The sequence below is a fragment of the Lathamus discolor genome, chromosome 3, assembly GCF_037157495.1.
Source record: "Lathamus discolor isolate bLatDis1 chromosome 3, bLatDis1.hap1, whole genome shotgun sequence".
In the NCBI taxonomy this organism is placed as follows: Eukaryota; Metazoa; Chordata; class Aves; order Psittaciformes; family Psittacidae; genus Lathamus; species Lathamus discolor.
This window is the reverse complement of record NC_088886.1, coordinates 134,770,004-134,794,228: the sequence shown is the minus strand read 5'-3', so window position 1 is coordinate 134,794,228 and position 24,225 is coordinate 134,770,004. Positions and strand designations below refer to the sequence as shown.

At 39.2% G+C, this 24,225-nt stretch overlaps 3 protein-coding genes across 10 annotated transcripts in view; 1 reads left to right on the top strand and 2 right to left on the bottom strand.

The window, feature by feature from the left end:
• The window catches only part of CPEB3 (cytoplasmic polyadenylation element binding protein 3), a 93,669-nt gene extending 91,282 nt beyond the window's left edge, over positions 1-2,387 (bottom strand). Inside the window, exon 1 of one of the 6 annotated variants that reach the window (XM_065671944.1) lies at positions 2,209-2,387. Coding sequence is in view for 2 of the 6 variants with exons in the window: in XM_065671941.1 (XP_065528013.1) it covers positions 1,458-1,485 (28 nt within the window). In the remaining 4 variants the exon portion in view is untranslated. The other 5 variants (XM_065671946.1, XM_065671943.1, XM_065671947.1 and 2 more) reach the window with 5 other exon arrangements.
• MARCHF5 (membrane associated ring-CH-type finger 5) overlaps positions 2,142-24,225 on the top strand; it is a 31,378-nt gene continuing 9,294 nt past the window's right edge. For both annotated transcript variants that reach the window (XM_065671950.1, XM_065671949.1), the window contains exons 1-2: positions 2,142-2,519; positions 21,343-21,545. In XM_065671950.1, the coding sequence (XP_065528022.1) occupies positions 2,476-2,519; positions 21,343-21,545 (247 nt within the window). In that variant the 5' untranslated portion in view covers positions 2,142-2,475. The remainder of the gene's footprint in view (positions 2,520-21,342; positions 21,546-24,225) is intronic.
• On the bottom strand, positions 2,383-22,611 carry LOC136010563 (protein piccolo-like). Of its 2 annotated transcripts, none has more exons than XM_065671951.1 (2): positions 21,205-22,611; positions 2,383-2,912 (listed from the first exon to the last, which is right to left on the bottom strand). In XM_065671951.1, the coding sequence occupies exons 1-2, from the start codon at positions 21,301-21,303 to the stop codon at positions 2,430-2,432; spliced, it is 582 nt and encodes a 193-aa protein (XP_065528023.1). In that variant the 5' UTR covers positions 21,304-22,611; the 3' UTR covers positions 2,383-2,429. The 2 variants fall into 2 exon arrangements, 1 of the variants encoding a protein (XP_065528023.1); XR_010610928.1 differs by lacking the exon at positions 2,383-2,912 and adding an exon at positions 9,153-9,730.

The window sequence follows — 24,225 nt, the reverse complement described above, 5'->3', positions numbered from 1 at the left end:
CTCTCTCTGGGCAACCTGTTCAGGGTTTCATCACCCTCACAGTAAAAAATGTCTTCCTTATCCAGTTTAAGACTACCCTCTATTTGTTTAAAACCATTACACCTTCTCATGTCACATAAACCTAAGGATAAAACCAGCTTCCCTATTTCCATTTTTAACATTTTAGAATAAATATATAAAACCTAAGCATTTGGGCAGTCTAGCTGATCAGTGCTCTGGCCAATAGGCAATGCACTTATTCCAGACCAAGATTAGGAACCAGAAACTCTGGTGTATAATATTGCTCTTACGTTTCACAAACAGCTGTAATTGGGACAGTGTGTATTAGGCTCTCTTCCAGGAAATCATGCCCACATGGTTTACTCAGGCCACTGTACACGCAAGACTTCTTAGCAGTACAAGCAAAACTGAATTTTACAGTCCTAAGAATAAGTACTTAATAAATAAGTTTTCTGGGACAGGATGTCAGCATGACACCTTCTTCCTACTTGCTTCTATGTATACTTCTTGTACGGAGCATTTACATCACTGTAATTACTTTAGCATTCCTATTTATGATATGTATAGCAACTAGAAAATAAAACAACACCCTCCCTACTCCATAGGTATAATATAGCCATTAAGCCCAAGTCCTGATATTCACACACATTTTACAAGACATTTCTCTCAGTAAAGACACTGAAAACCAGACTGATTTTCGCCTAAGGCAGCACAGCCAAAGAATCCAGTATATTCACTGAAGTCTCCTTTCTATTCTACCTGATCTCTATAGTCATGTATATCCACCATGCAAATACTACTTGTCCTAACCAAGAACAGATATAGGTTGATGCAGTTGTACAGTTCTGGGGTTGGCCCTGTAAATTACTACCTTGTACAGTAACTACAGCACAACAAAGCTGCAATTTATATGAGGTATCCAGACTAGTTACATGCAACAAAAATTACTAAAACAATTATTAAAAAAATACTTTTAGGTATATCATATGAAAAGGAAAATTCAAAGTTGATCTTCATTAATCAGCCTTCCCAAGAATATGGAATGCCACAAGTACCTTTGAAAAGTAAGGTATCAGCCTTTGCTAGAGGATTGTGACATTATACATAACCTTTACATGCAAGCATATGCTCAGACTGAATAATAAGAGTGGGAGACAGACACTCAGAACGGAAATAAAAAGAAAGGCAACTTCTCTCCAGGTGCTATCCACCCCTTTCTTCTATAAGGGATTTTCAGCTTCTAAATTTCCAACACTCACGGACTGATGGCATGTTCTGACTTCAGAACGTACAGCAAATTTTAAAAGCACTTCAAAAGGACTTTTTGCCATTAGGAAGCACGCCTACAAACCGAAGCGAGAGCAGCGTCATTACCACCAGCCGTCCCACGCCTCACCACACCCGCGTACAGAAGCTAGTGGCCACTAGGCCTCCATCGAGCACGACGGGCCACTTACAAGGGCGCCGGGTGCTTGTGCCTGTCATTGCCAGCAAGCCCACAAAACCGGATTAATTCCCCTGCCGCAGTGCCAGCCCCCTCCCGTCTCGGCAGCCAGCTGGGGCAGGCACCTGGCAGGGTCACCTCTTCCCCCGGGCCTCTCCGCCCTGAGGGCAGGTCCCGGGAGGCCGGCCAGCCAAGCAGGCGGCTGGAGCTGCCTGCACCTGCTTGGCAGGCGAAGGAATGGCGGGGGTGCTGCTTGCTCCTGCCCCGAAAGCGTCCCCCGAGGGCACAGAGGAGGCGGCGGCGGCCCGGCCTTTCTCCACTTCCCTCCTCCCGTGAGGCGGGACCCGTGCTGCGCCTCTCGCCTCACCCGCCGCCGAGGGCAACGGTCGCTGCGCGAGAACGGCGATAGCCGCTCCCACTGCCCCGGTCCCTTCAGGCCCTCAGACGAGCCTCGGCGGCGACGAGCACTGTGTGTTCGGGAGCGGGGCCAGGTGCTGACCTTCCCCCGCGTACCCCCGCTACCCTGCCGCGTTCCCTACCTGCCCGCGCGCGGTGCCGGGCAGCGACTACGCGGCAGCAGCAAAGAGAGACATAGGGCAGGGAGCGGCACCGCGGCAGGAAGCGAGAGCAGGATGCGCCCAGCCGGACCTTTAAACCCCCGGCGGCGGCAGAACTACACTTCCCACCGTGTCGCGGGGCGGCCGCCCGCTCCCTGGCGCAGGCGCGTTGTGGCGGGTGGGCGGTGGGGACGGGCCGGCGCTTACCTCACAGAGGCTGCGCTGCATGTCTTGTCTCGGCGGCCTGGGTCGCGCAGCTTCCGTGGACGGCTCCGTCCTGCCCCGGTGACCGGCTGTCCGCTTCGTCCCCGCCTGCGGAAGAAGGGGCAGCCCCTCAGGACGGTGGTTTCACTGCCCTTCCTCTCGCTTCCCTTTCTCCACCTCCACGCGTGTGACGTGCGGCTTTGTCGTCGCCAGGGCCGCCTTTGTCAGGCTCCGGGCCTTCGGCTAGGCCCGCTCTTTCTGCCGGGAGCCATGTCCGAGCAGACAGGCTTGGCCGTGCCGCAGTCCATGGACAGGTACGGGGGGGGTTCAGCAGGAGGGAACTTCCGTGGTAGTGTGTGAGCCACCTGCGTCCCCTGGGCTGCGGGGGACTTGGGGTGGGCCGCTTGGGCGCGGGGCTCCAGCAGATACGCTGGCGGGAGTCCGAGTCGTGATGGCAGTGGCGCAGGGCCTGGGCTGGTGGCTTGTCCGGGTTCACTTTGTGTTCTCTGGGAAGTTCGGTAGTTGGGGCGAAGTCGTGCGAGCTCTTCCGTGAAGTGGCGCAAGGTGCCGCGTTCACCGGCGTGCTCTCCGCAGGGTATGCTCCGCTGGGTTTGTGCAGGAGGAGGTGTGTCTGGGCTGAAACGGGTTCTGGGGAGAATGGTGGAGGTCTGCAGAAGGCTGTCCGGTTTCTGTGGGCCTGGGAGATACTGCAGGTGTGGAAAGCACTGACATGTACGTAAAATAAAGCACCAAAAGACAACTAAAGCTTAACAGGCCCTGTCTATTTTGCTGCTGGTTTTATGGTTAATGGGGAAAGGCTGTAATTGCTTTTTGGAGTGGTGTTAAAAAGTGCAACCTAAAAACTATTTTGACCAGAATGTAGAGGAGGAAAGATGATTGTTAACTCTTAAATTATTTTTATCTTTATGCTTTAATTTGAATATGCAGCACTTTCACCTTGTTCCACTGAGAGTTTAAAATACTTAACTATAATTTTGAGTCATTCAGGAAGTCCTCAAGACGTGTCCGTATAAACAACAAAAATAGGTAGCCTGTTATTGCTGTGTCTGTGGTATCTCTGATGGTGGGTGGGCACCCAAGCGGGATCAGGCTCCTATTGATGAACCTGTCATGCTTTCATCATAAAGAAGAAAAAAAACAAACCAACAAACAAAACAAAAAACAACCAACCAAACCCCCCAAAACAAACCAACAACAACAACAAACCCGCAAACCAACAAAAACAACCAAACAATCAACACTCAGCCCTGAAACCCCGGTGTTTTTCTTTCCGTGTCACCTCTAAGGAAAGAGGATTTAGTGAAATACAGGCTGTCATCAGGCATGTGAGGCAGGGGCAGAACTTGTGCAGCCTGGAAGGTGAGGATGAGAAATTTCAGCCTGATGTAGAAAGAGGATAAAAGTGAGTTGGGGAAGGAATGAAAGAAAGTTGTGTCTGTGTTTTTAAAAAAACCTGAGGAAGTAAGAGATTGTAATTTACAATGATGCCTGTCAAGGAGGCTAGCAGCCAGGAACCATTAGTGCATTTCCAAGAAGTAACAGGAAGGAGGTAGGCTTTTGCAAATACTATCAGGAAAACATTCAGTTTGATACACTTCCTGTGAATGTAGGGAATAAAAGGGAAGAATTAAGGAAGACAAAAGGAGTTGGGAGAAGGATGACAGGACTAATGAGGGGATGGAAAAGATCTGGAAGAGTGTTAAAGATTCAGCTCCTCTGAAACTAAAAATAGAAAAAAATAAATTCCATCCTGACATTTGTAGTCCAATAATATGTAATATTTTGTTTTGGAGTTCTAGGAAACCTTGGTACTCAGAGCGGATTCTCCACTCTCTGTGGCTGTTAGACCATGAACTCCTAGTTCATCTTTTTGGGAAATCACTGCAAGGTTCTTTCTATAATCTGTGTTGTGAACAACTGTTAAATTAAACAGTTAATTAAAAAAGGGAAATAACTACTGGCCAAACCAGTTTACTGCTCTTCAGTTGTTATGTGTAATGGATATGTGGGTTTGATGAACATTTAATATTCTTATATCCTTGCAGCTTTGTGAAATTGTAATTTGTATCTCTGGCCCTTCTAAAAGACTTTTTCCAGTAAACTTTAAATACCAGGGTTGATACAATCTAAAACAATTGGAAAGTGTTCCTGACTTCTTTAATAACAAGGGACAGTGGGCAAAAAAGTTTTAAGTAGCTAGGTAGTGTAAAAGGAGGTATGAAGAAAGACTGTGGCTTTCATGTAAGAATTTAAAGGGCTTAGTATAGGAAGCTTTAGCAACAGTAGTGTGAGAAGTGGTGAATGGAGTGGTAAGAAGGAGCCAGCTACTTAGGATCTCAATTTAATTCAGATCGTAGTACAATGCCAATAGAAGGATCTTGGGAGTAACCGAGCCCTCAAAATGCAGTCAGTGTAAATAATTTTTCTGTTACATATTAGGTTTACAGAGTAGTGTTGCACTGGAAGGAATTAATTTTCATTCATCTGGTATTTCTGAATGTTATACGTAACTATTTTCATGTTGTATGTAGTGATGATCAAAATAAACTTTTGCTGTTTCACCTTAAGGGACGCAACCCATGGATAAATCGTCTGTAGAGATTCTGAGGGGTTGAAATGCCTCTTATACCCTGTTATCTTTATTGCTAATGGCAGATAGTTGTTTTCCTGGGTAAGAGGAAAAAATATGTAAAAGCATAAGAGTTAGCTATTAATGCATTATAACTTAACAAAAAGTGCGTACTTTGAAATCAGATTTGGATTGTTTAGTGAAAGACGAGAATTGATTCTAATAGTTAAAAAGGGGAAAGAAATAGGGGTGGTGTTTTGGTTTTTGTTTTTTTTGTTTCCAGTACCTAGATGGTCACACAGAGATGTGGTGATGTACTTGTTACTTGTTTCTACCAGGAGTAGAACCAGGTTCTACCAGGTGCAGCAACACCTTACTCCTGTTTTATCAGGAGTAAGCTGTTGCTCTAGATCTGAATGTATGCACTGTTTTGTATACAAGAGTCAGAGCTCTTGCAGCTAGTTGTTTAGTTACGTATTTGTGAGAGAGAGCAGTTGACTGCTTCTTTTGACTCTTGCATTCTACATCTGTATGGCTTACAGTTGTTTTTTTTTATTTCCCCTAATAAAGCAGTTTGGATTTATCCAGTGTAAGGAGTAGCTTGATAGGATCTCAGCATCGTTGCTTGGGGTTCATCTTTCTTTTATACATTTTGAGCTTTATCATCCTTTATTTTCCCTGCATAATTTCAGACTGGAAGCTAACCATTCATTTGTAACAAAGACAGTAAATAGCTGTTAAGGTATTTAAGAAGTTTGTTGTTTGATTTTTCTAGCTAAGGATTTTATACTTGCTTGAAGGACTGGCTACAGCATAAAGAAGCATGAGAAGTAGCTGTGACCATGAAATTATACTACATTCTGGATTTCTCTTGTCTGCAGCATTTAGGAAACTAGTCGAGATTATTATAATGATCCTTTGTGGCCTCAAAATTGGAACAGAAATTGAAATTTGAATTTCCATCCCTCTTGTAATTTTTTTTCTTCTAGCTCATGTTTAAATAACAGACCTAGATAATAGTCACAAGGACTTTTCTGCATGCAGAATTCTTTGCAGTTTCTGGTAAAGGGCCATATTCCTGAACTAATGTGTGCATTTGAAGGCAGTGGTTAGTGGTTGAATTAGTGAAGTTTTACTGTTTTTAATCCCTTAATTTGTGTTGGCTTAATGCATAAGTGACACGGTGATAGGAATTTCCATTTTAAAAAAACTAAATTGAGGCAGTGGGGGTTTTTTGTGGTTTTTTTTTTTCTTTTTTATATTCTGTTAATGTAAAATAATTTTTCAGGATTTATTTAAATAAAATTGCCAAATTATGTGAAAATGTCTTGAAATTATAGCTATTACACTATTGCGTGCACAGGGCAAACTTTACTTGAAAGTCAATCCTAATGCATTTGTCGAATTTTAACAGGCAGAGGCCATTCGATATGCTATACGTACTTTCAGTGCAAAAGCATTTTTTTAAGGAAATACTCAGAAATATTCTGAATGCTATTAGGATGTTGAACCTTTACAGCAAAAGTCTTGTGCTTACTATGCCAGGACTGTGAACTGAGTCATTCCTCCATGTAATTTCAAATATAATTTTGGAGATGCACAAAAACCCCTCAAGCCTTTTGTGGGCTTTCTTGTTTTCTATTTGATTAGGTCCTATAAACTTTCTGTCTCAGAGCTCTTTGACAATAGTACTTCTAATTGAATATGTTTCTTCTAACTACCCTGTCTGCCACCTGTCATAACAGGTATTCTGGCCTCTTAAAAAAATTTTCAAACATTTCCATTCTTCCAGGTAACTTTCATGGCATGTTTTTGGTTGGAAGGGATCATCTAGTTCCAACCCCACTGCCACAGGCAGGGACACCTTACACTAGACCCGGTTGTTCCAAGCCCCATCCAACCTGGCCTTAAACACTGCCAGGGGGCAGTGTGGGGCAGCCACAACTGCTCTGGGCAACATGTGCCAGGGCTTCACCATCATCTTAGTAAAGAATTTCTAATATCTAATCTTAATCTACCCTCTGTCAGTTTAAAGCCATTCCCCTTTATCCTATAACTACATGTCCTTATTAAAAAGTCCCTCTCCATATTTCTCATAGACTCCCTTTAGGTACTGAAATGCTGCTCTAAGGTCTCCCTGCTGCCTACTCTTACTCAGGCTGAACAAGCCCAGCTCTCTCAGCCTGTCTCCATAGAAGAGGTTTCAGTTCTGCTAATTTTTGTGGCCTCCTCTGAACTTGCTCCAACAGGTCTGTGTCCCTCTCGTGTTGGGGGCCCCTGAGCTGAGTACAGTATTCCAGGTGGGGACTGAGGAGAGTAGAGTAGAGGGGGAGAATCACTTCCCTTGATCTGCTGGTTATGCTGCTTTTGATGGAGCCCACATACAGTTACCTTCCTGGGCTGCAAGCACACATTGGTGGGTCATGTTGAGCTTCTCATCAGCACCACCACCAAATCCTTCTCCTCAAGGCTGTTCTTAATCCAGTTTCCACTCTGTATTTGTGCTTTGGATTGCCCCAGCCCAGGTGCAAGACCTTGCACTTGAACTTTCTAGCATTTCTCGGTGCTCTACTTGATTTAAAAAAAATGAATCCTTTAAATACTGAGTATTTTTCTGGTGTCATTTACTTGTCAAATACAATTTGACTTCTATTTTTTTTATAGTTTTTAAGCAAACTTATGTGTAAATTTAGCTTGGTTTTAAGTTATGTCTATAGGTACGTCTTACCAGTTTGCTATTTTATAGCTTTATGTAATAATAGCCTGTATGTTGTTGCCAGGACATCAGCTGGCTGTGATCCTGTACAACTAACCCTTCTTACAGAAAGAACACTTAACTGGGTCTTGCCAGTTAGAATACATACGAGAAAACAAAACTAGTAACTTTATTTTACTATGCAGTCATTTTGCTGTGTTGGTTGAGCAGTTGCTTTCTGAAGTGGTAAGATTTTTGAAGAGCAGTTATTAAACATGTACTTGCCATAGTGAAGTCAGTGGCAAGCCCATGTTGATAGAAAACCCAGATAATGTAAATATTTGATTAAAAAAAATTTCAGTGTGGTCAAATTAAAGATATTTTATTTGTTTGTGAAGATAACCTGGTCAATCTGCTGTTTTCAAAAAACCAAATGCTTAGCCACACACTAGCTTTTTCCTAGTTGTGTCACTGCCTGTATTTACCTTAGTGTGAGCTGGAATACTAAGATCTATTTGTATTTTTAAGCTATATTCTTGACTTTACCTGGATTATGTGCAGAGTGCTCTTGCAATTGCTTATGGTAAAGCTTCAGAATGGTGGGTTTTGTTTTGTAGGGTTTTTTAAACCCATGTTCTGTGGTAGTAATCTGTGGAAATCCTTTTACTATCTAAATTAAAACCAACTCCTGCTCCTTCCATCCCATTTATCTGCCAGCTGACCAGACTGTGGCCACTTTTGCCTTCTGTTTTTTCAAGTATACAAAGATGCTAGCTAGTCAAGTCAGAATGTGATAAATAATCTGTTGAAGGCTTCTGCAGGTACATGCCGAAGAACCAGTGTAGTGGCAGTTTTAGCATGGTTTAGCTTTTGAATTGGCATGTTTGGTTTTCTGAATGGATTGTAGTTGGTTTAACTGTGGTTGATATGCAACCCTCCTTGGTAGAAACTAGAGCAATATCATATGACTGTTTTCTCCCTTGCTATTCCTTATTTAAAGGAGACAGTAGAGCTGAAATTGCAGGTAGACTTAAAAAGCAATTAGAAGATAAAATGCAGAATTGTAGTTGTCTTAACTAATTACTTACTCTGTCAAGAGAGGAATATTCTTACAACAGATTTTCTCTTTGCCAGAGCACTGGTTTGTCAGAAAAAGGCTAGCAAGTAATGGTCAGAAGTTGCAAAATAGCAAATGTGTAGGCTATTTCAGTTTTCTGAACTGTCATCTGATTATTATCTGGTAATTTTCTTTTTTGTTTTTAAAGAAAAAGGCATATGCAGTGCTTTCGTACCTCATTTTTAGTTGTTCTTTTCATTCCACTTAGCATGTGTGGTGGTGTTTGTGTTGGTATGAGTCTTTTCCCTCTTTGGAAGTGTGGGCACTGGTTTATGTCTGTTCTTAATTAACTGTTGCTACTTCAATAACCAGACATCATTTCAGATTAAGATCTTACTGCTACAACATGGACAACTCAATTAGTGCAGTGAGGTCCTTGATTAAAGACCTTTGTCCTGAACTACTTAAACTTGTACTGGATATTGTGTGCTGTGAATAATCTCACTGACTAAAGTTGGCACAAGTAAATCTTTGTTAGGAGTGGGGTGAACTACGTAAGATATGCAGAGTAATGAATAACATAAAACACTTCACAGGATTTATGTAGTATTTTTACTTTTCACAAGCTATTTACTGTCTTTGCAGTTAATCATTGTCTGTTCTACTTGTGCTGATTAAGCACACCTTTCTTCATTGCCATACCTGAAGGAATTGTTTTCTTTATTTCTTAAACACAGTTAAACTCTTTTGAAAGAGGACTTTCCCTGGCCTGTGGTTGAAGTCAATCAGCAACTGGAAGTATCTGGCTTACTGTTGTTCCTGTAGAGTAGGATAAGCATTCTTAGAAGAGAGTATTAGAATAACGAATAGGCTGTGTGGCTTAACCTCTACTAGAAAGGAAAAAAGGTGTTCACTGTTCTTCCCAACTGATTGGAAGCTGATGTTGATACAGGACAGAAAAACCAAAGTTACGTATATCTTGAACTGGGTTTGAAGAATAAAAGTTTGAAACAGTAGGAACTTTCTAATAGCTTGACTTTTTCTTGTTATTGCTTCATCCCAGGTACATCCCTTGCTATTTTGGTTCTCTTTATGCCGAAGGTTCTGCGTAGATTGAGTTCTTCCTGTGTCTTATCAGTAAAAATGTTTAGTGGCGATTACTGCAGACCTACAGAATGCCCATCTGTAGTATGAAAGTGTCAGCATGTTATTTATAAACCTTTGACCATCTTCCGTGCACTGTATTTCCATCTTTGACACCTACTTTGATATGCTTAGGAATAAACATACATGCTTTAATTAATTGCTGCTTGTTAACTTCTGCCTGCGGACAGGAGGCAATTATTCCTCCTGCTTAAGTGTGGGGAAACTGCTGAGAAGCTGTTTATCATTTTTGTACTAAGTATCTTGTTATTCCATGTATTATCAAGGAATTCAAATAATATTTTCAGCCATTGTATCTGTTTCATCTAAAAAAGCTGTACAAAAACCTGTTCATTGATATCTGAAACATAAAAGTGCACAGACCTCCGTAGTAGTGCTTAACTGTGATTGTTTCGTGTGGCATGGTGCCTCAAGTGCTTGCTGAAGTTAAAACTTTTGACAGTTAAAGCAAATGACTTGAATAATTATATGCATAATATACAGAGAAAGATCAATTAAAAGGTTCAGGTGTTAATTCTGGAACATCTTTTTAAGTAATACTTCAAGTGGTAATGAACATGCCAGCTGTTTAGGATTTGTTTGCTTGGTGCTTCTGACATCTTAACCTGCTTTTGGACTTACTGTTCTGCAGAGTGGGTGGGAAGTTCTTTGTGTGAAAGTATAAGAGCTTTTTGATGCATCTTACTATCCTCTCAGCAACAAAACGACTTGGGTACTAGCTCGTTACAGGATGTAATGCCTATCTTTATCAAAAGTGTGCATGACTTGCTAATTTTTTAATGCCACATGTGGTTTACACAAGTAGCAAATCAGCTTTAGTGCAGAAGATAAGAAGACCCAGTCTGAAGTGGTTAACTTCTTTAAAGCAAAGTGCTTCTGGCTAATGTTTCTAAATGAAATTGATGTTACGGATGCAGAAAGAAGATGATCAAGGAGCTGGAGCCCATGACTTGCTAGGAAAAGTGAGAGGGACCTGGGCCTGCTTAGCCTGAAGAGATGGCTTGGGGCAGACCTAATAACCTTCTAGTACCTACCAAGGAGGTAATTCAAAAGATAGTCTGACTCTTTTTGGAGGTTGTTAGCAGGATGATGAGAAACAACAAGTGTAAAAATGAACAGAAGGTTTCTTCATGTGGGGATGGAGAGCAATGTAATTGAGCTTTAGAATGTTTACCCAGGGCAGCTATGGATCTCTGTCCATGGGACTTTTCAACACCCAGCTGGAGAAAGCTCTGACAGTCTGGTCTGAATTCAGTATTGCTTTTGCCTTGTTCAGGAGGTCTGACTAGAGACCTGTGGTCCCTTCCAACCCAAATAATTTTATGATACCAGGTCTAGATGCAATCCCAATTTAAATAGACATCACAGTGGTGAGAATCTATTCACTGCATGATGAACATGCTGCAATGGAGGTGCCAATACAGAAGGTACGGTCCATTAATACCGTCTGGCAAATCTGTACTTAGCCTTTTTCTAGCATCAGCTCCAAAATCTGAACCTAAAAGTTAAGATGAATTCTTTTCAAGTTGGACTAGGATCTTGTTTTTTCATTTTCTCAGAAATCTTTTTCTTTCCTGTTCTTTTAATGCTACTATGAGTGCTTCAGTAGCTTTCTACCGTTCAGTGGCAGTGCTTAGGCTCAGGACTTTTGTGTCAGTGATTCTGGAGCAAGGATTATACACCTCCTGCCTAGCACTAATATAGGATAAGAAAAATTTCACAATCAAAAGCTCTCCTTCTGAAAGTTGGGTTTAAAAAAAAAGGGTTTGTATTGAAGTTGTGTTATATCTGGGACTAGCTGTTCATTTGTTTGTAACTTTAAATCTTTTGTATCTTAACTAATTATGATAAAAATGAAAATTAAACTGGCCTGTTTGTATGAGCTTCCTGATAATAAGTAAATTCCAACTGATTTAAGTGCCAACCATGGTATCTTGGCATATGTTTGGAAACAAACTTTTTGGGTAAGTGTAAGTTAGTGCTTTTAGGCTTTAAGGTGATTGTTGGTGAGTGTTCTCAGTTTATATATATGTGCCTGTTTCTCCCTTTTGTCATGCATCTCTTGAAGGTGTGTGTATTAAAAGAAAGTGTTACCACAGTGTGAAGGTAGTAATAGTGATGGTAGACAAGAGGAGCTGGCATCAAGTAATTTATCTGTTTTTTTAACAGCCATTTTAGTATCATAGTAATTTCTTCACAGTCTTGCTAGAAAAATGGTTAGACCCTCTATTTTAAAGCTGCAGTGTTGTCTTTGTGTACTTCTCCCGTCTCCCCTCATTTGTTTCTCCTGTTGTAAATGTCTCCTCCTGGGATCTAAGTACTGCTGTTTAGGAGTGGTTATTTTATATTGGACTAGAACATGCCTTCTGTGAAGGCTATAATTACAGCAGGCCATGTGCTGGGTGCTTGTGACTGTTCTGCTGGTGAGTCATGCCGTCAGTTCTACAGAGTGCTGAGGAGAGTTAATGTGATCAGACACCTTGGAGTTTTGTTTACATTCAGTCAGAGTAAAGACATTTCCAAATCTTCAATGTCTGCTGCATTTGAGAGGTTGGTTTTTGTAGTTCTTGAGGTATTAATGTCCCAAGAATGTATCTGCTTGGCAATTAATTTTTTGGGGGTTAATTTTTAGGATTCAAATTGTTCTAGTTTTATTATGTATATTAGGAGAATACAAGATGACTGGCTTCAGCAGAGCTTTTTGGTTTGCTCTCTTTATACTGTAAATTATCTGTTAAAAATAGAAGTTATAAGCTGAGAATAACTTGAGTATTAGTGTCTGTTATATAAACTCTTGAGTTCACAGCAATTTGCTTGCTTTGGAGTCTTCCTGCCAATTTTTGCAGCTTTAGGATTATACTTCCTATTTTTCTTCTCTCTTGGAATAACATAACAACAACAACAAAAAAAAAATGCTTACCCTGTATGGTCAGTTTAACTCTGAAACTCTCTATGCACACATTGTACAAAAATTGAACTTTTATTTCACAGTTACCTTGTCTATTAATGGAATGTGAAGCGAGTAGCCATAACTTTGGTTTCTAACAGATTTAAGTCTATGCTAATGTGTTTACTTTTGTGACTAAAGACATGGTGTCTACAGATTAACTTGTATTTTTATATTACCTGGATATGATACTGGAAAATTGCTGCAGGAGATGGTGTGAATCTCTGTGAATGGAACATAATTTTGCATTTCTTGTCTTTTATCTTTTGTTTGTCACAGTAACCATTTAATGTCAAGACAGTTACAGTTTTAGACAAGTCAAAGTTGGTCTATTCTATATGTATGCTGCTCCTGATACTTGTAACATCTGTCATGTACTCTCTACACATACCACAAATACCAGTACTGCTATTTTTCTGATGCAACTCTCTTCTGGTTTTCTCCAGTGCAAAATAACATTGTTTCACCTTTTTGAGACTGGGAATTGTATTTAACATTCCAGTTTAAAATGGCAGATTAGAAACATCTTGATACCAATCTTTGAAAACACAGATATGGTTAGTGTTTGATTAAGGAAGCTAGTAAGTACATGTTAATCTTCTGCTATGGAAAAGTAAATCTTCCAGGAGGTATGAAGGACTAATAATGCTTGTTATCCCTTGCTTCGGAACTCAAAGGATTTGAAGGTTAGAGCTGAATTCCTTAAAGTCAACCAAACACTGGCTTTAACTTGCACCTTGGTTGATAGAGGAAAAATGGATGTAGTTTTGCTCATCGAATGGCACAGCTAATTACAGAATTCCTGACAAAGCACTAAAGCAGTTGTGCAGCAGTTCCTAATCTTGGTCCATGGGCAGCATTTTCAAGCAGGCAGTATGCTGTAACCAGAATTTGTCTGATGTCAATGTTAGCCTCCATACTAGTATTTTAAAATTCTTAAATAATGTTGGGAAGTTGTTTTCTGAGAACATTGACCGGGGACTCTTTTGTATATGTAATTAAACTATCCCATACTTTGAGTCTCTTTTTACTAAGAAGCAACCTCCCCTTTTCTAGAGCCTTGGATCAATTTGCTGATGCCTGAATTGATACTTTTCACAACTCTTCTATCCTCTATTTAACTGTCATTTAACATTAATATGTTGGAGAGCCAAATAAATAATTTTCTGTGCACAGTTCTTAATTAAATGTTTTTGGTTTGTTGTGTTTTGTTGCTTTCCGGTTTATTTCCACCAGCATTTCGTCTGCCTGGGTTTAATTTCAGTGTCACTCTCTTAACTGGAGAAGGTATTGACAGAGCTACTAAAAAGTGCGCTTGCATCATTGTTCCTGTTTCCCAGAAGGGTAAAATTCTGGTTGCAGTGACTGAGATCAAAGGTATAGTTGAAGATACTTTTTCCAGGAGGCCTCAAATGACCCAAGTTTTATACTTCTGTTGTCTGGCAATTAAATCTGATGTATTAGAAACCATGGAGACACTCAAACACCAAAGTTAGCACATGGTGAGATGTGTAATATCCCTAGGGAGTGAGGACTGCTGCAAGGATTTAATACAATAGATTGCAAATGAATTACAGCAAGAGGTTTGATGCTGTCTTCCTTTTCTGAAGCTGGCAGTGTTGAGAGAACTAAGACAATTTTTTTAGCCTCAACTAATAATTCTTTGTATCTTATTCGTGTATAAATCAGTTCAGTTTGTCAGTAGCTAGATGTCCTACTACTAGGTCGTGTTATCTCTTAGGGAAGGCTGTGTATGGTCTTTTTGCCATCTAGAGTTCTTGCACTGTCTTGGAACATGCTAGCAGCTTTTCTTTCTTCAGCCAGCGTAAATATTAGTATATGAATTCTAACTAATTGAGCCTCAGTTATAACTTCAGTTATACCTTGACCTTATGCTGCTTTGCAATTGGATATTGAGAGAAGCTAAGCCTTAGAGGAATTTCTTGTTGTTTTCATTTTCCTCATCAGGAGGAGCTTTCAGACACCCTGCTATATATACAATTTCATGAATATTGCAAGCAATTAATATGTTTAAAGGAGCATTCAAGGAAGTAACTTTAAATAGCCTCTAAAATAAAATCTGCTAGTTGCTTTGTATCTGTTGCTTTCTGTGTTTGTGATTATTGACAGCTTTGTCAAAAAATGTTTTCCCTGTACAGTATGCTAGATGCATTATAAAAAAATCCATGAAATGTTTAAGGCATTAACTTAATGCTATTAGAGTCCTTCAGTGTCTGTTTTGTATGTGTATACTCGACTACTTGTTCAACTGTCCTTTTCAAGTCATGTTGTTCAAGGTATAATTCAGTTTTGGAAGTAAACTGCTTGTGTGAGTATGGGGCTCTTCCTTCTGTTGTTTGTTTGATTTTTCTTTTTATGCTTGATTTTTAGTCACTTCTATTTTGTTTCCTAAACATGATGGTAAGAATCGGTGGTAGTGCCCCCTAGGAGGCACTTGGTAGATGAAATGGTTACAATTGTATGCCAGGCTGCTAGCACGGAATAACAGTTCAATTAGCAAAATGTGTCATGTTTTCACAACATGGTGCCTATACCATGTACGTGTATACCATGTACGTGTACGTGTAATCATTTTACCTGATTCGTCCTTTGCACATTTTTAGGAGTCTGTTTTCCCTCCCGTAAGAAACAAAACAGATGTTTGTAACAGCAGAGGTTTTTTTGTGTATTTGGAGGCTTACAGGAGGGCCACTGAGCCTTGGTGACTTTCAGATTTTCCTTTTGAAAAAGTGAGAGTACGGTATTATTAAACAAAGCCTTTAAGAGAACAAAATTTGTAAGTCTTTTGCAAAAAGGATATTCCTGAATAACTGGTTGAAAAAATTTAATTTGTGCAGAATGAAAGGCAGATCTGTAACTAATAGTTACAAATGAGAAAGCTAAATCCAGGGGGGGATTTCTTATTCTAAGTTCGATAGAGCAAAGGCCATGGCAGCCTTGTAAGGCACAACTCAGGCACAATAGGTGGTGGCTGGCAGTCAAAGGTTTCATTTTATCCATAAGCTAGGAAGTTGCCAGCAGGATTCTGAGAACTGTCCTTTACTCATATGTCTGCCTTATATAGTGTGGTTAACTCAAGTGTAAAGTATTTCTCCTTCATTTGAGCTATAACTGAGAATATATAAATAAATTTAACTTTTAGTAGTGGCTGGATCTTTCTGGTACACATTCTAATTCATTATGTTTTGGTTTAATTTATTTGCTTATTGGGTTTTAGTCATCCATGGGCTTTCATTGAAAGCTTTTTTAAACAGTTTGAACAATGCTGTTCTGTGGTTAGAGGAAGTCAGAACTTATGTATAGATACCATGTGTGTGGCTGTATGGTCACACCAATTAACTTGATAATCCTTTTAACCTTTTCCTGTTGTTTTTAATGAAAGCACTACTTCTCTAGCAAAGTCTAGTTACTCTTGTTTCTAGAGTCTCATCAACTTCTTGTCAGCATTGGACCCCATCCTTGATGACTGGGCAGAGCAGGATTGGGTATTAGGTCAGGTGACTTTCAGGACTTCCTCTGAATATTTCAGACTTTGAGGTAACAGCATGTTTTCTAGTTGATCACTCCAGTTTGGCACAGGGCTGCTGTGCCATGCTGCCTTAAAAAGTATCTACAGAAATCATGGTGGGGCATCTAAGAGTACTGTTTTGCACTGGTATCACTGTTCCTCATTCTGTGTCTAGTTTTTTTCCCTTTAGGATAGTGTAAGGACTTTTTCAATTTGATAGGCAGAGCTTGGGTTGAAGACAGAAATATTTTCTGCTGTGTGTGATAGCCAGGAAAATACTGGGGAAGGAGTGGTGCTCCCTCTATATAATCCTGTTGCAGTCTTCCTCTGCTAACAAACTTCCACCATTGTGGTAGATTGGTCTGTATGCATTCTGCTGTTGAAGTCTTCATGATGCTTTAGGCTTTGCTATTGCATTCATCTCTTCTAGCACTAAACCTCCTCTGTGAAGCATGACAGAAGCTAGCATTTCTTGGGTTAGGTGGGATTTGCCTCGTTGTAACGTTTACCAGGGATATATATATGTAGGCTGGGCTTGCTTTCTGTTGTGACCAGGTGGTGGCCCTCTAGCATGAGGATCTTATTTCTGCTGGTTCCTTCAGATTCAGGAAAAGGAAGTGCGTGGCAGTAGTATTTGCAATGTGTTGCTTCTCATGCTTTTTGAGAGAACACATTGCTGTGCTCTGCTACTAAAATTCTAGCCAGCTCCAAAGCAGCCCACCTGTGTTATATACTGCTAGGTAACCCCCTTGACTTTTCCTACATCCTAGTCTTCCCACATAAACATGATCTTACAGTATTTGAAGTGTAGTTGGCAGGTTTAATGGAAGCTTATTACATTTCTTTATCAAAGATATTTTATCTGTCAGCATAGACTATGCATAAAAATGTTACAGAAGCTTATGAAAAATTGCCTCTTCCAAGCAGCAGACTTCTGGGTCATCCTTTGGAACAGTGCCTTTTTGCAGCCAGTTATTGGAGTGATTTCAGTCATTTCTTCCAAGACATGTTTTCACCCCTTGCTGTGTTGGCTCTCTGTGCTATCGTTGCTATCAGTTATGTTTCAGCCTTTTAACTGTTTTTCTTTTTGGATGTGAAATTCAATTGCAGTAAGCCACCTAGTTACTTACTACCCAGCAGAACAAGGATGCTTTACTCAAATAGCAAGATGTCAGCAAATTCCTGCTGATTTAGGGGAAAGTGGTGTGCTGTGATATGGGAGAAATGCAGAAAAGTTTTCTTAAAGATTTTGCAGAAGAGAGGGATGGCTTTAGAGCATGTCATGCATGTTCAATTTGCATTTTCCATAGTAAGGGTTAGGTCCTGCTAAAAGCTAGCTGCTGGTGAACTGAATTGAGAAGGCATTTGTAACCCTATATTCAAAGCTGAAATAATGATATTGGTCTGGGTTTTGTGTATGTTTTGTTTGGATTTTTTTTTCCCAGCCAAGAAAGTGTGGAAAAATACATTAGTGTTATTGATTTGGCTCTGTAGAAAGTCATCAAGGAAAAAGGTTTGAGTTTCTATCAGAAACAGTGCTTTGTTCTACCTTGTCAGCCTTTTCTATTTCAGGTTATCTGAGCAGCAGTCTGATTCAGTGGTAAGAATCAAGGTCATATTTTATTCAGTACAAGAAGATGGAAAATCTGGCAAGAGCCAAGATACTTGTTTTGAAATGGTTTTATTTAGCCCTTTCTGCTACAGCTGCTGTCAATGGAAAGAGATAAAGCTGATGACAGACTACAAGGAATTTATTGTTCATTATTCATGACTTGATAAAGGTTTAAGTCTGAAAAGGTTTTTGTTAGTTTTTTTCATGGGTCTTTCAGGTTTTCATATATGAATACCTGGCAAAAAATTGGATGAAGCAGTTAAAGAAAAGATGCATATTTTCCTTATCAACCTTAACAGAAAACTTGAATGGAATTGAATCCATGGAGATTACATGGTGAAAAAAACACTAATTAAAACTGCTATGCAGCAAGATTATGCTCATGCTTAAATCTGTTGTTATTTGAATAAGCTTTAGACTTCTGTGGTGTGGTGGCATCTGACCTTACTGGCTCCCACGGGCCTAACTAGCTCTATCGTGAAGCCTTTCCTTTAAAAATAAAAATGTAAGTCACAAAGCTAGAGCAATTCTAGACCATGCAGGTAGTCTAGAATTGCTCTAAATTTGTAACTTGGACTTTTATTTTCCGACTAAAGGCTTCACAATAGAGCTAGTTGGGATGTGGAATGACTGAATGTTTACCTGTAATGCAGGAAAACAAATTGTTAAAGAGAAACAATTATCAGTAGTGTTGTTTGTTCTTACAGTAAATTTAGGGTTTCTTGGTGTGAATTATAGAATGGTTTGTTTTGGAAGAGGCCTTAAAGATGGTCTAGTTCCAGGCCTCCTGCCATGGCAGGGACACCTTCCACTAGACCAGGTGGCTCAAAGCCCCGTCCAGCCTGGCTTTGAATGCTTGAAAAAAAGAAAATAGGATTTTAATAAACATTGCAAGAACTTGTGTTCCTTAAGAGCACCTTGATGCTAAGTGCAGTCAATCAAAGTGTCTGACATACTCTTGTAATACTTTCAAATCTTTGTGGTGGTCTCAGTATTTTTATCTAGTTTCTACTAACTTCTGGCTTGGCTGTCTTTTCTCCTCCTCCTGCTTAGGAACATTAATGTGTCCTTTCATTTAGGACTGCTATGGGTGCATAGCAGGAATATGAAGGTGGTAAGAGGGGATGGTGTTACAGGAATGCATAACATGACCATTCTGATTTGAACAGATGTTGTAGGGAAGGACAGATATAAGCAAAGTCTGACTTTGCTACTACCTTGCCTTTAAGGTGAACGGAAGAAACTGCAGTTCTTATTCAAGATGTCAGTCTTCTTAAGTGCAACTGATGCAGTTCTTGTTCTAGAGCACCAATGCTAAAATTTTCATCTGTACCTACTGTAGTATTTTCTGTACTTAAAACTGGACGTAGGCATGAAAGTTATATCTGTTACACCTGTTATTCAATATTAAATTGCTTTTCCTGCAGTCCTGTTTGAAATTTGTATCTCAAATTGTGCTCCTTTTCACAAGTATGCCAGTAATAAGTTGCTGTTATACACTTGCAGCTTAATTTCAGTATACTTCCACCACTACAAATCAGAAGAAGATGCAGTGTTTTAAAGGACTCTGGCAAATATTTTATAGGCACAGTTGTTCCTATAAAGAAAACATGGCTATTACTCAGTAGAGAAACATTTTCAGTTTACAAACAAAACACTACTCAAAATAGTGAGGCCTTTAAACGAAGCTGTGAGACAATATTTTTCATTACTTCAAGTCTGAGCATGACAAAATTCAAGTTTCCCATGGTAGGTTTACCTCCCATTTTCCTCATAAGGGGGTTTAAAAACAAAACCAAACCAGACCCCCCCAACCTGTTTGCAGGTGACATGCTAGGGAGAAGATACTGACCTTTTAAAGGAATAACTGGCTTTGCTGCCTTGAAAGTGGCTCTAGTAAGTTGGCCCTTGGTGTGCATATAATTCTCTTTTAAATTTTGCCTGATGAGCTTTCATTAGTTACAGCTGTTGTGTGGGTTGGTTGGGTTTTCTGGTGGCTTTTTTTGTGTGTTTTTTGTTTGGTTTTGTGTTTGCTTTTTGGTGGGGGTTTTTTTTTTTTTTTTTGGTTGGTTTGGGTTTCTTTTTATGGATGCAGAGGAAAGATGTTCAGTATTTGTATGTTCAAGTACAAGCTTGTCAAGATCTCTGACAACTATTTAGTATTGATTTCCATAGGAGATGGAAGGGACTTCTAAACTGCAATTTCTCTAAATTTGTCTAAGAGAGGGGAGATGAGGAGTAGCTGAGAAGCTGAAACAAGGAAAAACTTTGCTTGAAGAGTATAAAAGGCAAGGGAGAAGGTTCTTTTTGCAACCATCAGAAGCTAGAGTAGGGAGAAAAAGCATCATGAACCACTGTAACATCTGCATGCAGAGAATGAAGTCATGATTCTTGAATCTTAATGTTTTGTTTAGCAGTGCCAGAGCATTTCTTGGCTTTTTACTATATCAGTTACTGTTAGTGGTTACATGTAAGAAGCCTTTTACTGTTTCATCTTAATGTTATTAAATTTAAGAGAACAGAACTTACGCATCAAAATAGTGCTGCTTGGTGTACAGTCTCTAATTAGATTGTGTTTTGATAGGTAAATTATAGGGAGGCTGTTGCCTTACACTCTTAGAAGTTTAACTATCACTGCAGTGGTTTGTAAAATATTTCTTAAAAAAAAATATATCGAACAGGTTGTAGTTGCAGTAAGATCCTTATTTTGTTAGATTCTGGTTTATTAGCTGAACTTCAGTATCTTCATTATGGGAATTAGGAAATTGTTTCACAGCAAAACCTAAATTATTGGGCCAACTGTATTTTAGTATCTCTTGCATGCTGTACGGTGACCAAAGGGTCTGGCCTAATCATCAGATCCCAGATCCCATCATCTGGGAATTAGTGCTGTCTTCGGGTCAGGTCCTGTAGCCTGTTAGTCTTGTATTTTATCCTTATAGAATTAATATTTTAATTTTATATATGCAGAAAATTCTTCAGTGCAGAAATTTCCTCTTCTAGTGTGGTACTTTGTAAAATCCACTGATCTGCATGAAGCACTTTCTCTTTTCAAAGAAAGGGAATGAATTTAATTATTTACAGCTTGTTTTGTAATATGTTGTATTATTTGTGTTATTTTGTCATTTAAGTATATTGGAGTTAGTTTCCCAAGTAGCAGACTTACATTCTTAATGCTAAAAACTTACAGCAATGTCTGCTGCAGGAGAGAACACATTTAAAAATACATGGAGTTTTCACATGTTGAATTATTCAAAAGTTGAACTATAGTCTCAGTGATTTTTTTTTTCTTTTAGTTCATAGATTATCTAAAAGTTAAATTAGTAATCAAAATGTGTTGAAGGCAGTTCTTCAGCTGTCGTATTATGTTAATACCAGAACAACACCGTGATACAAACTACTTACATTTTTGATGATTAAGAATGAAGCAGCAAGCATCATCTCCTCTAGGCACGTGTTTTCTGAAAGTAACACGTTTTCACATGGAGGTTTATTTTTAAGCATGTAAAAGTAGCAAAAAATATCATCTTCTTGTCATTACAGAAGCTGCTGGGTTTGCTTTGCTACTGATGAAGATGATCGGACAGCAGAGTGGGTGAGACCTTGCAGGTGCAGGGGCTCCACGAAATGGGTTCATCAGACTTGTCTGCAGCGCTGGGTGGATGAAAAGCAAAGAGGAAACAGTACTGCTAGAGTTGCTTGTCCTCAGTGCAATGCAGAATATTTAATAGTATTTCCAAAGCTAGGTAAGATACATCATTTAAATTTTAAACACAATATAACAGATTGTTTTTTTTATATTGTTCCTATTTCCTTTTCCGTGCTTGGAGCATCAGTTCTGTTGAGAACTTGTCTATTCCCTTTTCCAGACATTAAAAAATAGCATTATATTCTGCTCAGATTTTATTTGGTGGCTTAGTTAAATACCTTCTGAAAATTCTGGATGTGTTCCACTTAGGTATATTGATAAATCTTATAAGTGATTAACCTATAATTAATTCATGGTTAATGTGCTGGGTTTCCTTTTTTTCCAGTTGAGCAGAGGGTGACTTATCTTGGCAATTGCCAGCTATTAGAACATAAACACATCCTTTATTTTTAACTCAGCTTGCAGAGAAACTCATCAAAGGAAGTTCAGAGAAAAGAACCTGAGTAACCTGTTGGCGTTATCTGAAAAATACATTTTTACTTTGTTTGGGAGCTATTCATGAATTAATATTGCCCTGTATTCAAAAGGCAGAATATCTGTGGTTGCTGGGCACTGCTTTAGTTCTAGTTGTCAAAGTGAAAGAAAAAAGTTGAAGATGGTCTTCCATAGTCTAGTCTAGAGTAGCTGAGTGGGACACTGCACAGTATATTGCACATATTTAAATCAGCAGTGGTTGCTGTTACTCAGTCCCTTATTTGCCTGTATGTTCTATGGGGTATATTAAGTAGGACAAGCAAATGTTGCCATGGAAACTTAAATCTTGTTTGAAAGTAAAACTGCTTGTTAAAAAATGCTGATACAGCATGTGAGTACAGGAATTTGGAGCATCTTGAAGATTTTTTTTTTAAATATCTGGTTTCTGTAATGAAACAGCTGAAAATAACATGCTGTCAGTTCTTTGGGATGGGACCTCTTTCCTGTTAGTATAAGGGCTGACAAAATTAAGGTGTGAAGGGAATTTTATATAGGTGATGACATATTTCCATGGTAGAACACTGAGTAGTGGGAAAGAAAATATGGACTAATGTATTGTTGATACTCAAAAAACCACAAACCAACATGGAACTTACTACCAAGTTATTTATATATCAAGCACAGTTCAGCTTTGCTATAAGGATAAAGTAGAAGGGAGTCTTAATCTCCATTACAAGGAGGGCGTCAAACTGTAACATTTAGCATTGGCTTTGAGGGAAGAAATTGGTTTGATATCTGGGCACTTATAATGTACCACAAAACTTAATGCTTAAAATCCTTACCTATGTCTTGAATGATAAAATTGCAATGTGAGCTGTATTTGCATTTTATTTTGGTAATGGGGAAAAAGGGGAAGTAACTATAGTTTGGAGAAGATAATGCATATAAACAACAAGCACTTTTATTTGTTCCTGCAGTGTGTGGCACCTTTATTTGAAAGCTAAGATTGCTAAATTCCAACGTTCTTAGGTTCTGAAACTGGCCTAAAATTCTTGCATGAGATTGTTCAGCTCTTGCATGCAAGAATATTCTGATATATTTTCCCTCACATTACTATCTTTTTCTATTTTTAAGCATGAGAAGGGTACAGAAATTCAGAGTAAGAGTACATAAGAGCAGGGAAATGAATTTGTGTCCATCAAACACCAGTCACGAACTTATAGTGCCTTAAACTAGTGAGACAGTCTTGCCCTTTTGTAGCTCTTGTTGTAGAACAGTTTTGGGTACTAGAAAAACTCAAGTCAGTCCAGGGCACACCAAGCAGAGTGAGGACAGGAAGATGTTTTCAAGCAGTTTTGCCAGTAGCCCCATCATTGCTGCAGCAGCAGCTGTCTTTTGAAGACACTTCTAGTCATACCATTCAAGAACAGAACTAACATTACCTGAGCAGGGAAGAAGTAACAGTTATCATTTCCCTGAGGTATCACAGTTCAGAAACTTCTTTACATTAAAACTTTGCTAATGTACTGCTGGAAACTTTTTTTCCAAAACCAGATTTCTGGGAAAGGGCATTCCCTACACAACTTTTTTTTTACAGTTATAGTTCTGAAGTAATATCAACTTGAGGAGATATCAACAAATATCTTTATAAGTAACAGAGGGGGTCTTTGAATATATTTGCCATCCAAAGCAACCTCCCTAGTGACGTTTCTTCTTAAAACGATAATTTTACTTCAAATTTGACAGTGCATCTCAGTTTTAAGTGATCACTAGTAACTATATTCTTACTAGCTGTTTTCCTCTGAGATTATTTTTTTACTAAATAGAAAAATATTATTATCACTTTGAAAGTAACTGAAATCTCTTAGGTTATTTCAATTTAATGAATAGAAAATGGAGTTTGGCAGAAAAAGCTGTTAAGGCATGACAGCCTTTACAAAATGAAAACTATTTTGTTTCCCTCTTTGTGTGTCAGACAGTTACATTTACTTCCTGAAGGTCTAATAAAAAAAAAAAAAAACAAACCACAACTGAAATTGTTTTTCTAGTCTTTTCTCAAGGTTCTACACCTAATTCTGTAGCTTCCTTTTTGTAATGATTATTATTAGTAGATGCAATTTGTTAGTACATTTAGTGTTAGACTTCTGCTGTTGAGGTATCACCTTGCCAAGATGTAGCAGGCAAGCTTCAGAGCTGTGCGTTGCCCTTTAGGACTCACCAAATAGAATGGTTTTGAATCTCTTGTCTTCACCATCCTTGAACAAATGTAAGTTTTCAAAATGGTACAACTGAACAACTTTTTC

What these genes read in the sequence shown, in the direction of transcription:
- LOC136010563 (XM_065671951.1), bottom strand. Translation starts at nt 21,303, where the DNA reads ATGCTTAAAAATAAACCTCCATGTGAAAACGTGTTACTTTCAGAAAAC. An exon ending in CATTCTTAATCATCAAAAAT is followed by an intron (nt 2,913 to 21,204) that starts GTAAGTAGTTTG and finishes CCACACCTGCAG; the next exon opens with TATCTCCCAGGCCCACAGAA.